Here is an 18155-nt window from a genome sequence, read left to right on the forward strand (position 1 = left end):
ATCATCTTGTATCATCCTGTGAGAAGTTTTATTTATAGTGAAAAGAATCACAGAAAAATACAAACAAATTGGCTCAGCTTTAACTCTGTGCTCTCTCTCTTTCCTTTTCCCTCCCTCTTTCTCCTTTTGACATTCTCTTCTCTCCTTTTTTTTTTTTTCCTATTTTACTCCATTTGTTCCGAGCACAATTACCATTTGGGAGCTGTACAAGCACAGTTTTGTGTTTTCTTTCTTTCTTTTTTTTTTTTTTTCAGAAAACTGGCAGGGCGAGAATGCACATAAATGAGATTCATTGACAAATAGGGAGCTCGATGGCAGGTATTTAGGGTGTCGTTAAAATAAATATGGAATTTTGACTCAGAACTGTAGTCCACGTATAATTAAAATTATATAACAATGCACCACCAAGCTATCAGAATCACTTCAGATATAGCATCAGTGAACATGAGTAGAATCAGAAGCACTGGAAGAGAAATAGGTTCCACTTAATTAGGGTCCATGTTTGACTAACACCTGGCTATGGATGTTTTTGAAATGTGAAGCAAAGAAATAGAAACAGCCACAAAGGTTATACAACTGGTTCATGATCATAGCATGATGTAGCTGTGAATACAGTAGTCTGAGATGAGTGATAATTTGCAACTCCAGGCATTGTCAAAACAAACCCCTCCTGCAAAAATGTGTTTTGGCCTCCTCACATACCTTGGAATACTTTAGATGCATACATGAGGTAGCTCTTTCTTTCACTGCAACATGTGGTGATTTTATGGATACTCTGACTTAGCACGGGAGGGAATTAAAACATGGAAATGGCAGGTCCCTTGGTGCGCCATAAACTAGGGTGGAAACATTTCAAATGCAGATGCACCTGGGATCAACAAACGCAATGGGACTTCCCAAGCACTAGTTACGCACACAGCTACTGAAACTAGCACCCCAGCCCTCAACAATGGAGAACAGGTTGTTGTTCTCTCTATAAACTTTTTTTTTTTTTCGGTGGGGGGGTGGGCACTGAGAAAACGCACAAAATACGGTGCCAGTGGATGTTATACAATGAGCGATTAATGCAGGACAAATAATAAATGTTCTACAGCCATCTATCCATTCATCAGTTTGGGTGAGGCGTACAGGGAGGGGTGCTGCGGAGGCTGAGTATGGGCCTCCAGAGAGTTGCATCAGTATTTAAATGGATTTCACTTCTCTGACCTTGCCTCATAACTGCAGGACATTGTCACCAGAGAGATAGAGACAGGATGGAGAGGGAAAGACGGAGAAAATTAGAGGCAGAGAAAGTGAGATAAAGACGGAATTAACAGGAGGGAGCGAGAGGGAGAAAGGAAATAATTATGAGCGAGAGAGACCAACTATGTGTTATGTGTGCGTATGCAGCTAGCAATTAAGCGAGTGGTGGACAAAGACCAAAAAAAAAAAAAACAGGAAAAAAGATCTCTCTGCCAAGACATGACCTCAAATGCCATCCTGAGTAGTCCGAGCATCTGTAACTCTCACAGCACTCCTCTTGTTCTATTCTAACAATTGTTTTTACAGCATTAAATTTGATGTAGCAAGATTATTTTATCAAGATCTCTCTTTATTTCTAGAATTAAGCTATTCAGAGATTGCTTGATCATAAAATACCCAGAGCATATTGTCAGTGTTGTACATGCATTGTATTTTAAATGTTCAGTTGCTGATTCCAATGTTAAACATGAAACTGATTTGCTACACCTTCAATCTGAGGATCAAACTCCACTTCAAATATGAATCAACAAAGATGACATATCTATGAAGCTTTCAAAAACACCTTGAATGGTCAGTGGGCGAGCAGACGAGCTGTGTGTATTTTTACAAATGTGTCAGTCATACACATGTGTGTGTCTAAAACAAAGGCAAATGTTTAAGTTCATGGTGTCAGAGCAATTACCTATCAGGCATGCCGTGGCTTTAAGCTGACAATGGCTAAAATGGGTGCTGATGACATCATGCTCAAATGTACACAAATGCTACACAGTGCATCAAATTCTGATTACATCAACATCCAGAACTTGTCAGTTATATTATCAGAGCTGCCTGTCAGTGATGTTTTCCTAAAAGTTCATGTTTATTTGCACAGGGCTCAGCGCATTAGTGCATGTTTGTGCTCCAGTGCATTAGCCATATAGCTGCATGTAAAAATCCTCCTTTAAACTCTTGAGAAGTTATTTGTTGACTTTTGCCATCTTTGTTAGATCTTTATATGAGGCTGGGGAACAAGTGATTACAGATGAAAAAACGAGGAGCATGAGGGAAGTGTCACCTCTGGCTCAGCTCTCTCTCTCTCTCAAACGCACACAAAATTTCTCATGCACAAATCACACGCAATCACTCATGTGCTCTTACATATAGTTCCTGTCACTTTCCTCTATCTGACACCTCCCCCTCTTTCTTACGTGTCAGTGGGAAACACATTCATTTGAGCCAGACCACCAATGGGACCGCAGTCGGCTCTCACTGACACCCACATCACTGCAGATTAACCAATCATATTCCAGTGTTAGCCTGTCAGGCAGCTGACAGCTCTGATTTCCATAAAGGAAGCAGCACACTGATTTTGTATGTGTGTGTCTGTGAGATCCAAAGTGACCCAGGGCGCGTCTGGCCACAAAAAAACCCCTAACATGTGCACTCAGGCCGAGGTAGCCAGGGGCCTCTGTATCACACATGCATGCACATACTTGTGCATGTACACAGACATATTCCTGCCCCCTCAGCACAGGAAAGAGCCCTGAAAAGCACTGGAGACTTCAGGGTGACCAGCATTGCCATCTCCACCCACCTCTCCTACCAGCATTACATCAGAATTGATTGACCCTTGCACCGAGTTGTGATTCGGAGCTGCAGTGTGCAGCGGATTGACAGCATGGAACTAGTTGTTATTTCAGGTGATTTTCTCTTTTTCTCTGTATGTGTTGGCAGGCTGACCTCTCTTTCTCTCCGTGATACTTATTGGTCGTTTTTAGCAAAGCAATGACACTGCAGGATGCATGTTATCAGTGTTTTATGCACATGATTCAGTGTAATTAATACCATAAACGGGGGGGGGGGGGGAAATCTGAACGGAATAAGTGCACACTTTACTGCTGATCTTATACTTGAGCATGGGAAGGGACTCAAACAGATGGAGGGCACAGAATGATAGAGAAACAGAGACACACACTGAGGGAGTGCTCTGATAGGCTCGGTTGGGGGAAACGGGTGGAGAGGAACGTTGGTCCCCAACGAGGCGAGCTAACTGGGGGAAATTAGGTCAGTGTGTTCCCTCTGACTCCACAGCAAGAACAGGCTGTGCGTGTGTGTGTGTGTGTTTGTGTGTGCGTGCGTGTGTGTTTTGCCGGTGCACCTACAGTGTTGTACTGCACCACTATAGCAACACACTGTGCAGGTCTGTGCTTGTTTGTGTGTGTGTGTTTGCGTTCACTACTTGCCACATATTGGCACATGAGTGACTGTGCAGCCAAAAAGTTGAACCTGAAAAGTTAATCCCCCCACAGCTTTAATCCAGACCTCACAACAGTGTTTGATAACTGACTGTAACCCTAAATGCTCAAATTGTATTTACCGTAATGAATCACTAATCTAATTGAGACAGACAACAAGGATATAACTAATCATAGCATCATAATTAGTAACAAAATAGTTCAGCATATGAAACAAATGAATAAAGGTTAAGTGACATTTATCCCCAAATGGCCTCGCAGTCTTTTGTAATGAAAGCTTTGGGGGACAGACGGAGTCAGTTCTGCAGTCGTTTGTCCTCCGGAGGATGAGGATGTTCTTCTTTTCTACCTTCGACCCAGCTTTGTCTTCATTCTGTCTCACTTTCTCTTCATGTCTCCTGATCAGGACAAGTCACACATACTATAATTGATATGAGATTTAGGGGGTATATTTTAATGTAATTAGAATCTTGATAATTGGACTAATTAGATCTAATTGCTATGTGAGAATGACTTTGATTAAAACAGGTTCCTCTCCTCAAAAGGAGAATAGAAAAAAAAATAGTTGGGTGACATTGGTGAGACATAATGCTAAAGCTAATTGACAATAATCATTGATGCGTGAACATAAAGCCTGAGGTACAGTGGTTAAGAACAGTTGTCTTTTTTTCTAAAGAGAGCAACTGATATTTCTTTAAGCCTACCTAAAGATTAGAGTACAGGTGATTTTTCGTAACATGATGTGATGCAAACTACCATCAGTAACTTATCACTGCATTGACTGCATTTAATATAAAGTGCATACCCTCTCGACTGTAAAATTAATTCAGTCTGAGTATGTTTATCTTCACCCAAAAACATTAAATTGGCCCGATCGAATTACAACAGCCGTATTGAATCAGGCGCTTTGATTTTGCTCTGTGCTATTCTGTGAGGAGAAAAAAAGGTGGTTAAGATTACACTTGTAGACATCAAATAAGCTGGAAGGTCGGCGAGAGTCTTTCATGCATGTTCAAACAGATATGAGCGGCATAGCAACTCTTCACACACACAAAAAAAGAATCATTCCTGACTTGTTTTCATACTTTTTTTATTTTTTTTATTTTCCCAGAATTGACTGGCAGTTGTCAATACTTGCAGCAAAAGGTGTATTGTGTTGTCTTTGAAACAGTATTTTTTGGGTTTCATGGTCATTACAATTCCCTGTACATTGTATAATTTTTATCAGGTGTACTTTAGAGATTACAGCAAACTTTAAATACAATCTTTTAAAACCAAAAAATAGCATAATAAAATTAACTTTGTTTAAATAAAAGCAGGGATAAGCTGATCCTGATGCAATGAAAGGTAGATATTAAACAGTTATATATTTTATGTGTAAATAAATCATCTGTAATTGCAAAGATGTATTCCTAAATATGTCTGTCAGTCTAAATAAATGAAATAACAACAGTCATTATGTACTTTATTCTGTTGTAAGGTCATTCATATGTAGCAGATTTTTTCAGAAGTTACCTTTACTATACAGATATTAAAATTTTAAACAGATAACTTAAAATAAAATTGTTTTTTTTACTCTGAAATTACACAAATCTTAGTGTACGTGAACATACTTTATAAGACACTTGCCCTGTTTACACCATTTCATTTCAGTACATTTATTTTATTTTACTTGGTGAATAAAGTGATCCTGACTGTGACTTTTATATATTGAATGCATTGTGTTCAAGCATTTTGTGCGATTCCCACACTATCTGAACTGGATCTTACCGTTTCTAAGTGTTTGCTTAATAATGCATGAGCATCTGATTTGCACATTTGTGTCAGGACGCCCTATAAAAATCTCAATGAGCTCAGTCTCTTGTGGCTCAATAGATGGCAGTAATATCCCTCAATCACTGCAGTATGAATCCTCTTCCCACTTAAAATACATGAGCGCGCAGACGTGTGCATACTGTACACAGTCGTGCAGTCGAGAAATGCTGTGCACATAAACACACAAACGCTGTCGCACACTTGCGCAAACAAACCGAGCTCTCACAATGCCAGAAGAGATGGAGATGACATCATTATGGCAAATAAAATAATAATAATAAAAAAAAAAATCTGTAAACAATCCCTTTTGTCTGCATCTTTGTCAGTCCTCAGGTGATGCAGGGAGGCCTGGAGTAAGTCAAACAAGACAGTGGGAGAGATGGGTGAGGGCATGACTTTGCCGCGTCTTTAACTTCATTGTGAGAGCGAACACTGGCACTGTATCTTTCCAATAGTCTGATTAGGTGAGGGCAAAATAGCAGCCTTTAGCTCAGAGATACAGTAATGTGTGCGCTTGTAAAGATGAAATCAATAGCAGCAGCACCTTCACAGGGCATCAGGGAACAGCCGAGGCTTCGACTCAATACAATCCGTACCTATAACTGACAGAAACGTCTCATCTCACGGAACCCGGCAACTGCTCAGAGGTAAAAAGCGGCACTATGAATAATCGTGAAAACCATTTAATTGTGTCCCTTTGTGTGCAGTCTGCCTGGGTTCTGTGTTCGTTTTGTATTCACTCTCCCTCAAGATAGTCCCTGTGTCGTCATTTGTTGGCAGGATACGCTGGTAATCATTTGAATTCCCCCAGTATGTTCAGAAGATGTCAGGGAGTAGTCTCTGATCTTGTTTAATATGTGACCAGCAGCTATAAATTACGAACTCCCAGAAATGAGGAAACATGGGTACTTTTAAATCTCCGGGGAGAGCTCGCTTTACGTCTCTCTTGCACATACATACACTCCCTCTCTCCATTTCTCTCCCCCCTCCAGTGTAGCAGTGTGTCTGGTAATCTCCTCCCCTTAATTTAGTTGACGTTCAAATAAAAACAAATACCTGTGACTTTTTTTTTTGTTGAAATAAGCAATTTTGCTTTCAGTGTGTTTTGATGCTCCATGGGCGCACAGTGCTGCACCTTGTTGCTTTTAACAAATTTGGCCAAGGCGTTTGAAATTCTGTGCTTCCCGTTCTTTTTTATATGTCATACAGAATTGTTTTCTAATTAAAATCTAATGCTGTAAGCTACAGTGAGAGGGAAAACAAAATTTTCCAAACCTTGTTTGTTGCGTTTTGTTGTGCAACCAGCTAAAACATATTGTGGTTGCAGGTTGAGCAATGTTTGGTTTGGCTTCATGTGCAATGTTGTTCTAAATCAAAGTAGCTTGGGAACAATTATAATTTGGTCTGAAAGCTCTAAACTATAAAGTAAATTTTTGACTTAAAATTGACACTATTGCACACATATCAGTCGATGTAAAATAAAATGCAGACAAGTTAAGATTTAATCGAGGGACAAATAGAAACACTGGTCGAAAGTATGAAAAATAAAATTCTTGTGGAATTTTCGTGCTTTCTTACAAGTTTGCTTCCTTTTACTTCAGGACAGATGAGGCCACGAAGCTCTGGAAATTACTTTTCTTTTGCCTTGTTTATGTTAGCAAATTAAAGCTGAGTTATACAGGATTAAAACGATATCAAATGCAAACTCTGTTTAGTTAAGATTTCCCTTGAAAGACATGCGACTACTGTATCTATATCTGTACAGGAGGTGTTCTGGGCACAGTTTGTTGTCAGTGTCTGTCTGGTTGATGCTGTACACATCACTGTCTGTGAGGCAGAAACCACTTGTCATCCACGCTCCCCCCCCCCCCCCCCCCCCCCACACACACACACACACATTTGAATCTTGCAAGGCTGAGGCAGGATAATGAGTGGTGAGACTTACTGTAGGGAGAATGTATACTCCTCCATCTCCTCCGTGGAGAGGTTCTCCATTGAAGGCTGCATCTTCTGTTTGTCTGCCTGCCGAGGCGGTGCACTTCTGCCGCTCATGCTGGGGCCACAGCTATTTGTCTTCTTGATTGGCTTCTTCTGTGAGGAGCAGAAATCGGGGAGAACACATGCGGATGTCATTTGTAATCAAAGCAGGAAGCGGGCCTCTGAATTTATCTTGGGGGATGCACACGGTGACAGTGACAGTGTGCGTGGCACTTTGGAGCCTCTCCTATATCTCACCCGCGCCTGAATTGACATGAGACAAGAATGACGGCAAAATCGCATACGGCATGCCATCCTTCAAGTTGAGTTCATTTGGGAAACATGCGTACAGTGACGGTGGTGTTAAATATGTGATATTTGAGCAGCTGGCACTGTTTTTTTTTTTCCACACAAGTCGTTTACTGTCATCGTCATAAACACAGTCAAATGGAGTTAGGAAGTGGGGTTTTAAATTTTTCACCAAGGTACTTGGGAGCAGATATTATTTGTTAAGCCGCCAACATGTTAACGGCTTGCTTTCCCTGGCCCTGTCAGCCCTGCCTGTGTTGCCCTTGGGTGGGCTTAGTGCCTTTCTGCTTGAAGTTGTGAAATACACACTGATGTATGTTAATGAGATCCACAGTTGGAATAAGCAACCTCTCTCTTTCTCCTAGCCCTTTCTCATTCTACCTCTCTCTGTTTCATTTTTTTTTCATCTTCTCCTCTCCTCCATCTCTCTCTCCGTCTCTCCCTCTGAGATAAACTAGGCCAAGGAAGTAGTAAATGGGCAGAGTCCCATAAAAGCTCCATCCGTTTTCATAGGGCAATCTTTGCCAAAGCAAGCTTGGATTCCAGAGTGATGATCACAATAAAAAGGTGGAGCGAGAAAGAAAGCAGGGAGAAAAAAAATGCAGGAGATATATAAACCACAATGTTCTCCAGTGTCTCCCCACAATAAATTTAATGCAATACCTTAAGAGTGGATTCCGTATATAGCTGGATTCCTGCCCCGTGGGCAAAGTGGTCGCCTGGAGAAAATTCATTTTAATTAGGCCTGCACTGCAGGTTGAAGGGCTGAAATCTGATCCCTCGTGCTCCCAGGCTGGGGCAGGTTGGAGATCACTCCACTTAATCATTAGACAACTGGGTTCCACACCACGACATTTGACAGAGTTAGCAAGGTTTTAAAGAGAGGGCAGAGGGGGGAAGAAAAAGGCACGGTCTATAGAGGCTGCAGAGAAATAAAACCTCATATCAACAAACTCATTTATTTAACAGGTCATCACTGATTAATGGTGGTCTGAAGAGCCTCTTGTACATCAGCAGAAGGAGGTTAGTGAGAATAAAGACTAGCAGGAGAGAGGAAGGAGGGGAAGATGTGTACATGTGTGTGAGCGAGGGATGCTTGATGTTGTTCATAGGCTTCTAACTACCTCAACAATAACATCACAACAACAAAAGGCCGCAGCCGAGGCACAATGGCAGGGGCGGGCCAGGAGGCAGCAATGCCAGATCAGCACAAAGAGTAATTTTGCAATTACCACTTCAAAGTATGGCAGGTAACATGCAGGCTTTGATTAATTTAGCTTAAGTCTTCTGTAGCACAGGAAGAGGCGTGTTTAGAATGGTTTGGAGAAGAAGAAAAAAAGGGAGGCCTGGCTGGCATTGCTGATTTCACAGAATTTGAGCTGCTTTGGCTTGTCAAGCAGATCAAAACTGGCTTTGAAGGCTGAAAAATACCTGTTAGTGTGAAATGTATTTTGACAAATCTCAGATAATAAGCCGGGGAGGTGTGTGTAGGGGTGCAGACAGGGGCGGGAGGGGAAGGGAAAAGAAGGGAAAGGGGAAAGCAGACAGGGTACTCATTTTAAGGGTGGGAACACTTCCCTTTAAATCACAGTGTTACCTTGTAGTGAATCCCACCCTCTGCTTTCTCCCTACATGGATCACTCTTCTCCCCAGTGTTTCCAGAAAAGGCTCCTGAGGAGAAATTCTTCCCTGCATTCCAAAAAAGAGAAGATATGTGCAGTAAGTGTAAATAAAATAAAATAAAATGTTTGTTTGTTAGCTTTTGCATATCTGATAATCACAATAAGATGGTTGAATGATAATTATATTGCAAATAACTACTAGTAAACACTTGGTAAATGGTAAAATAAATGAAAAACACAGCAATGCAAAAGAGACTTTACATTCTAAATTTTGAAGCTAATTTTCTTTCATCACAATACGAATTAAAAGTCTATATTTTACTTATGTGAAATACATTTTAAATTTAATTTAAGATGCTAAAAAAAATGCAGTAAAGAGATTCCAGTATGAGAGAAATAATTGTTTAAAAAAACAAAAAAGAAAACTATGTTGTTCGCAGTGCACTGAGAAATCAAATCAAATACTCTTTGCATTTCTAAACACACTATAAGTCTCTCTTTGGTCTTGTTTTTCTTCTCTGAGGCAGGTACTGAAGATGTTTTTGGTCTGCTATCTGGAGACTTGTGAAATCAACAAAGGGTGATTTTAGTCTTCCAGAGAGGAGGAGTGTTAACTTATGGAGCTCCCTCTACACAGTCATCTGTGTCTCCTCCAGTCACAGCTGAACCTTCCCAGCCTCAACGCTCTAATGTATGCAATTAGAAATGATGAAAAATCAAAAAAGAAATTAAATTTGGTTGTGATACATTTTCCCATTGTTCTCTTCTTTGTAAAATTACTTTTGAAGTGTTTTTCATACTCCATTTTTTTCTTGTCTCTCTATCTGTCTCACTTTTTTTTCTTTTTTTTTTTTTGCTGTAATTTAAATGGTAAGCCGCCAGATGTGTGTCTCATGCTTGAAGAGTCGAAGATCTGCATTATTTAGCATATTAACATTCACAGAATTTAAAAAGGGTTCCTGCTTTGCCTGGAGGTTGTAATTAAGTAAACCTTAGCTTGATACATGTAAAAATCTCACTATGTGAAACTTTTTTCCCCCGTGGAACCAATCACATCTATATAATACATATGGAAAGCTCAGCAATGATATAATTTTTCTCTTGCTGCGGGATTAAATATATCAGTAATAATAACTTAAATATAGGCCACACATCAGAAATCCCTCTGACAGCTAAATTGTACTACATGTAAATGGCAGGAAGAGTCTGCTCACCGCTATATTTAAGGGAGTCTGAAATCAGATTTCACACAGATGTAGGTTTTAATTACCACCACTCTGCTGGTAAACATTTGAAGTGCCTACAGTTGTGAGGTAATAAGGCTATATTTGTTCTATTCTCTGGATAAAAAAAATAATAATAATGTTTTTGTGGCATTACATAACTGTAAGCACAATTTTATGTCAACATTAAGATCAGTCAAATGTCTCGAGCACACAGCGTAAACACATCTTGATATCGGGAAGATATTTTCGTGCACTTTGAAACTGCATTAAATTTAAAAAATGACATGCAAAGCATTGCCGTGATGAAATGCACTAAAAAGAATGCAAGAGAGAAGAATATAGAGACATTGTTATAAAATTAAGTAAATGTAAATCTTAACTTACTCAATTTAGGAAGATTCTGTATTAATTTGCATAGCTTGTAAAATATCCGAAGTTTTCCATGTGTGTTTAAAGTTGTTGTGCATTGATTTAATAGTATGTTGCTCTAATTAGGTAAAGGTACTTCTGAGTGTATTATACACTTCAGCAAACTATGTCTACGCTGCTGTGCAGACAGTCTGAAATGGAACAATGCAACCTATGGTCATCGTCTTTTGCATACACACCGATGCCTGTACACATATACACCTCAACCTTTATTAACAACAACAGCAGCAAGTGTGCAAACTCATGGAGTTGGCCCACCATGGCTTAGGATGCTTTCTTAGACTGCACAACCAAATAAATAAGCACACACACACACTCATTACACCAGGCCCCACTTGCTAATGCTCAGACATGGTGGAACCAGAATCAGTGCGGAGGCAGCATCGACAGCTTTGACAGCTAAGGGCTACGTCCGTGAACTCAGAGTGCTAGAGCTGCCACAACTCCAGCCTCTCCGGGCACTCAAGGCCAACAACAAACTCCTTGTTATCCCCTGCGCTCTGAGCTGTGTTAAGACCAGCACACATACTCATCCAGTACACACACCGCATTGATGCACCCACACACGCACAAAAAAAAAAAGGCAAAGATATTAATATGTAGACACTTGCATATATGCACAAATATTTTCCAGGGTAGAAATATAAGAGTGTACCTCACAAATGCATAACTCAACACACCTCGTTTCTCCCTTGCTAACACACAAAAACAGGCCGAGTAAAAAGAAAAGCCTGAGGGCTGTAACACTGTTGAGACCCCATCACTGTGTTACCGGTGAGATGGAACCAGACTGAGATGGCGGTTCTTGCTCACCTAGGCCCCTAATTGCCTGATGACTGGTCCAAAGTTACAGAGGAATCGAAGGTTAGCGACTCACGGATTACCCCTGAGTCCATGTCACGATCTTGTGTTAAGGTTGCTATGATACTGTGAGGATTCGGTGTTGCTTCACACAAGAGTTTATTTTCTTGTAATCCATTGCATTTTAATGACAATAACAGACACTCGGTGCATACTAATACCTACATATTTGTATGCCATTTCTCTCCATCTCACTGGTGAAGTCTGTCGGTCCTGAAAGTCAAATCTGTCTTTATAATGTTGGCTGAACCAAACGTGGGCTGCGTTTGTCTTATCACACGCTAAACTGAATTCTCAAGTGCATTTTGAAGACAAGACACTTCCACCTTTGGGTGTGTTTGTCCTATACACCCTGTATTTGTCCTCCACATGTGGTCCTTTAGGCTTGTTTACCCAAATGTGAGGGTTTACATGTGTATCTCTGCAAACAGGCTTCAAAGGTTGAATCCAGCCTTTTGCAATCCGGACATTGTTGAATTAATCGGCGGGATGCAGAGTGCGACTGATTGAGAGGGTATGATGTAACATTGTGGTTTGAAACTCTGATGACTGGGAGTGGGCTGGAGGGGAGAACATCCTGAAAGTGCAGGGCAGCGCTCCAAAGAAGACATTAGATGAGGAATCCTCGAAATCACCATCCAGCTCTAGGGGATGGATGCTAACATGCATTTGTAAAAAAATAAAAATAAATAAATAAAAATAAAATGAAATGAGAAAAAAGGAAAGCGGAATGAGGCAGTGATACAGTTATGGCAGACTCATCTGCGTGCTCGTAGTGATCCACTAAAGGCGATCATGAAACAAGACGCTAATCTAATTAGTCATTTGGGTTCAAACAAACCCAATGTAACTGGATCATTCAGTTAATGTGAAAGGTCACTTAACCCAGTGTGCCTCTGGCTAATCGTTACGTTAAGAAGCCAAATACACTCCATTATGCTTGGACAAGTCAACTGAGGTAAATCAGATTATTATCATCCAATAGCAAGTTAATCTGAAACCCCAAAACAGTAATGACCACACAGTAGGATTTCCAATCTTTTTTTCATCAAAACTTGTCAGAGTGATTGTCTTGGATTGGGATGTCAGGTTTTGTTCTGCACGAGACACCTCACAAGCACTGTGATTTTTCTATGGGGATTAATTAACTTAAGGCCTCAGGAATGCAAACTTCCAGTCTTACTGTCAAGCTCTGCTCTGTGTACGTTATCACAATGACAAGAGGTCCCCATGTACTTTTCCTGACTCTGAAACAAACGGGTAATGAGGAAAATCCAGGCGTTACATGCACAGAGAAAGTCGTCTCCACACAGCACACATCAGAAATGGAGAGCCACGAAATAGGAAGGAAATGTCTGAAAACCCTCAGACTTGACAAAGAACTATGGAAGGGGGGGATAATTCGCTCTTCTGTTCCTCACTGAATTGGATTTCCATTTTTGGCTAGGTTAAAGTTGTCCATCCAATCGCTCCCTTCAACCTTGACGTATCACCCCATCTGAATGCCATAATTTGCTCCAGAGGTAATGCAACATGAACGGATCTGTATGCAAATGAGGCACAAACGTCAGGTCGGCTTAGGGAACAGCTCGAATGAGGTGTTTTGCAGGACACCTTTTGATCCGTTATTTCACTCGCGGATCAGGTTCACTTCCCAAGCAACCTCCTCACCTGGCTGTGAGAATGTGTGTGTTGACATCCATGCCTGTGTGTGGTGAAGAGACCTGGTACCTTTTGCCTTGTGTGGCAGAACATAAATCTCCCATAGTGAGTGCTTCTCTCCCTCCCTCCTTCTCTCCCTCTCTTTCTGGAAAGAGAGTCAGTTCGTTGGGGACACTTCCCTTGTGGGCGTTAGGATCTCTGTGGGGGGTCACAGGTCAGCCAGCGGAGGAAGCGACAAGCTGTGAAATGTAAAAGACCAATTTCTTCCACATGTTTCAGTGCTGGGAGAACACTGCCAAGCTGTCAGCCGGCATCACGTTTAAAATGGGCCAGGGTGCTACCCAGCAGACCTGTCACAACTCATTTGTAATTAAAAATCCTGTGTGATGTTTAAAGCAGAGCACCCCAGAAACTTTTGAGAACTGTTAAATAAAGATGAGCTGTGCGTGCAAAAAAAAAAGAAAGAAAGAAAGAAAGAAAGAAAGAAAGGGAAAAAAGGACGATGTATTAATAACAAAGACGCTAGCCATCCGTCTTTGCAGTAGATCAATACCAAATGAGCCCGTATTTGATTTCTGGCGATGGTCAGGATGTTGGATGACTTAGGTGGGAAACAAGAATATTACGTTTTTCAAATAAGGAAGCAGATCCTTATTACAATTAACACAGTAATTAGTCCCTTTGGTTGTGCTTCCAATTGTAGTGTTGGAACAGTTCATCTGTGCATCTGATGAACATCATACTGGATCTCATTCCAACATGTATGACAAGTATAGCAAAGGAGCACCTGTCCATCACTAGACTGGTGAAAACACACTATAATCTCACGTGGGGATGTAAGTTTGCAATAAAACTGACCTGCAGGTCTTTGGACTGTAACCAGAGAGCCCAAAGGAAAATGAGACAAACATGGGGGAACATGCAAAACACTCAGAACTCCACGTTCTGAAGCACAACAAACCACCAAGGTGAAGTCCCCAACAGCTCATTTGCAATACAAAATCATTTCATCATCTGCCTTCTGTCACATTTTATTAAAAAGGCCCGATATGAAACGAACAGGACAACATTTGACACTTAGTGTTCTGATGTATAATGACAAATCCAAGATAGTAATCAGATATGTTTCATAGACTGAAGTTTTTTAGAAACCACCTGCTCATTGGACTGCAGAGAAAAGATTTCCTTATAGTGGCAGAAAAAGACCAAAACAACTATTTTAACCAATATCTGAGCTCAATGATTAGAGGTTTAACCATCTCTGTAATGTTTTTAGTTTATGCTTGAAGTGAAAATAAAATTATTCTATTAACTTATGATCATATCAAGGCAACAAATAATAAAATCCAGACCATGTTTGTACAATGAATCACACAATACTTTGAGTCTGCCAAGTCAAAATGTTTAGCTTGGTGTAAATAGGCACAGAATGGATTAAACTGCAGTGTATGCTATAATTAGAAGACACACTTGCACTTCTGTACATCTTGGTGATCTACTATTGATCTCTTTCTTGATTACAAACATCACTTGGTGTGTAAAACCTCATTTAGCAGATGGACATGATAGTTTAGTCAACCTAGACTTCACATTAATTTGTAAATTCACGTCAACTCAACAGTAAAATAGTATTTCAGAGTGAGATCTGTCTCTATTTTTTTTTTGCAAATCAATATAACATTATGTAAAATGTTAACGCACAATATTTTATTAGGTGTAAATCTCCTCAGCTAAGTTTGCTATTCAAATGTTTAGCTAAAGGAGCTTGTTGAATCATAAAACTTCATGGCTTGATGACATTAATTTTGCTGATTTTATTGGCTGGTGGTGGTGGTAGTGTTACTGTCACTAAGCTAATGAAAGTACAATGTTTACAATCTGCCACATTTTAGACGACTAGCTAGGTGTGGAAAAGTGAGGAAATACCTGGAACTGAATACCGCTAAACTAGCTTAGCCTTTGCAATGAAATAGTTCTCAGTAATCGTGAGATCCTCTTCACTATTCCAAACCACAAATGGATTTTAAATACGTCCTAGTGGTCATCAGTCACATGACCCAACATATACAACTATGCCATAGAGAAACTTTGCATCTATACAAAGTAAAATTTGCATGCGTAGGCCACAGTAAGTCCTTTAAATGGCTTGGATCCACAATCTTCTTCTGTTCTTAGCCATGGCATGTCATCCCCTCAGAATATTGAACGTTTTCCATCCATCTTTTTTGCAGATGGTGCAGTTTACTAAACAACGACTCCTTGTCATCTCTGCTTGGCACTGCTGGATGTGCTGTGAGGAACGTTACTTTCTGCCTCCTAGCTGCACATGTGTGTTTGTGATGACATAGGTTTGCACAGAAACCAATCTAGAGCAGGCTGTAATTGTGCAAGAATATTTCTTAAATATGATCCTTAGACGGCAGACAGATAAATGAAGGAATAAAGCTGTTAAAATGCAGGAACTGAAATACGTTTTTACTGGGAAAATAACATCTAAACATACCAGCCAGGCTAAGCACTGACTATTTACAAAAAACATGTTGTTGAATAGCTTAATTACAATTTTATAACCTTTTTTATGTGTGGATGCTAATTGGACTTATTCTCCCAGTGCTTTCCATGTCAGTGCACCATGGGTTTGTTTGCTTTTTTATGCAGTGGCATTTATCCGAACGTGTTACAAGTCTATCAGCTATCAGGGTCAGCCAGTGTTGTTTTTGCAGCTTAAATATTTGCCTGAACTAACACTAATGCTACAGTGTATCTGTTGTTTTTTTTTGTATGTAATCTTTCTGAGGAGAAGTCCTTTGTTTGATGTAACTTCTGTATGTCAAGCTTGGCTCTCCGCCCAACCCTACCCTGAAGCGCATCCACCTCAGTGGAGAGTTGCTGTAAGTGAGACCTGCCATTCTTCTTGTCCCACTACTCGTGACATTAGGGTGACATTTTCTCCCCACTGTGGCATAGTTGGGGGTTTTAACATTGGACCCCTACCTGGCAGAGATGAGGAAGAGCAAGCGGAATCAGCTGACAGGTGGAGAGGAGACCCCCGGTGAGAATGGAGCACAGTGGGCTCTCCTGCTCTGCAGCGGGGGCCTGCATGCCCCTGCTGTTGGGACTGGGGATGGATGAGTTGAGGACAGAACTGGGGCTGTGATGAAGGCTGGATTGGCAGCTGGTTCTGGGGTTGATCATGATGGACCTCAGGTTGAGGCATCACAGGAAGGTTTGAAGGGGGCATCAATACGGTGGTGCAGTGCTCTGGCCCTCCAGACGTTCCCAGTGGGAGTCTTTTTACCTGAAATATCAAATCTGTAATGAAACAGGTCTGTCTGTGTGTGTTAGAGGTCTACGTATGTGTTCAGTGAACATTAATATAACCTCCTCATGTTAATGTCATTAGTAGTTATGTCCATATCATTCCATCGCATCACCATTGTTTGTTGGAAAACAACATGTGTATGTCATTATATTACAGGTGTTAGTGATCAAACTGCAGACAGAGAGAACTATTAGTATTTGTCATAGTGAGCTATGAAATAATTCAATTAATCCTCGAAATGTGACAAGAATATTGTTCATCCTATTGTGCTGCACATATGCAAAGATGCTCAAAAATATCCCTCAGCAATCAAAGCAACTGTAGACAACATTAATGATAATGCAGTAATACAAACCGCATGTCACAGTCAAGGGGACAAATAAAGAGGCAAACCAAGACAAAGAGCTTTGTTCTGGTTTTTAATTCAATTAAGATGTTTACTAATCTAATCAATGCATCAGCTCAAATGCATCCGGAATTGCTGGGTAAAGATGTGGTTCTCGTTTGCTCTCTGGGGCCAATTTCCAATTTCTCTGTAAAAGCTTTTTATCATAGAAAATCCCAAAATCCAACCCCCATCTATTCATATCCACCACTCTGCCTCCAAAACATCCCAAATAATAGGAGGGGATCAGAGCGAGGAAAAAGACGTACACACAAGCATATGGTTTGACTGTTAAACTTACACATAGCTGCACACAATTATGAATGCAAATGTAGAAAAGAAATCGAGAGATAAGATCTTCAAAAGAAGCATGCACACGCGTGTTTTCTAATCGCCGACACGCACCTGAAAATACAGGTTGCACAGCCAGTGGTCTAGATCAGAGGAGATGAGGGCTTCAATTTTTCTAAACTGGTCCATTTGCGTGCTGGGCTCCCCCCTGAGCAGTGGAGTTTTGAACCTGGGACGATGACACATTACCGGTAGTGGTTTCTGTACAACCACATGTTTGATAAACAAAGTGCTTGGGTACAATTATCTTACCCAGTTGGACTTCGTTTTGTCAAACTTAAGGCCCTTGCCCAGAAAAATAATTATAATTTCATGCGTTTTTATGTGTTCATAGTGGTTTCGTGGCCTTGATGCAAACGTTGATCTACAACTGACGCACCTGCCCTGGATGAGACTGAAGCTCGGTCCACAAACTGGAAACGCCCCCCAGGCCAGTACAGAGCTGATGTGGCTGCCGTCTCCTGCTAGTGTGATCAGTTGGAATATCAGGACCATGGAGGGGATGATCTCACAGGCGGCGGGTAAGACCTGCAGGAACGTAAAGAAGGCAAAAAGTCACTAACAGTTCTATTCAGGTGAACACACACGCCTGCAGCTCATACGTACACCATGCTAACCGTACAGAGGCTTGCTCGCAAGCATGAAGCCAATGACAAACAGACACACAGAGTGTAACAAACAGGACAGGAGCCCTCAGGGAGCCATTTAATTTACATCCTA

General features: G+C 40.8%; 1 protein-coding gene across 1 annotated transcript in view; it reads right to left on the bottom strand.

The window, feature by feature from the left end:
- Positions 1-17933, bottom strand: part of ofcc1 (orofacial cleft 1 candidate 1) — a 56370-nt gene extending 38437 nt beyond the window's left edge. Inside the window, exons 1-4 of the mRNA XM_051940730.1 lie at positions 17815-17933; positions 16372-16675; positions 9175-9266; positions 7237-7382 (exon numbers count right to left, since the gene is read on the bottom strand). Coding sequence (XP_051796690.1) covers positions 7237-7382; positions 9175-9266; positions 16372-16618 — 485 coding nt within the window. The 5' untranslated portion in view covers positions 16619-16675; positions 17815-17933. The remainder of the gene's footprint in view (positions 1-7236; positions 7383-9174; positions 9267-16371; positions 16676-17814) is intronic.
- Positions 17934-18155: the final 222 nt, after the last annotated feature.

Source organism: Acanthochromis polyacanthus, chromosome 20 (assembly GCF_021347895.1).
Source record: "Acanthochromis polyacanthus isolate Apoly-LR-REF ecotype Palm Island chromosome 20, KAUST_Apoly_ChrSc, whole genome shotgun sequence".
Taxonomy (NCBI): domain Eukaryota; kingdom Metazoa; phylum Chordata; class Actinopteri; family Pomacentridae; genus Acanthochromis; species Acanthochromis polyacanthus.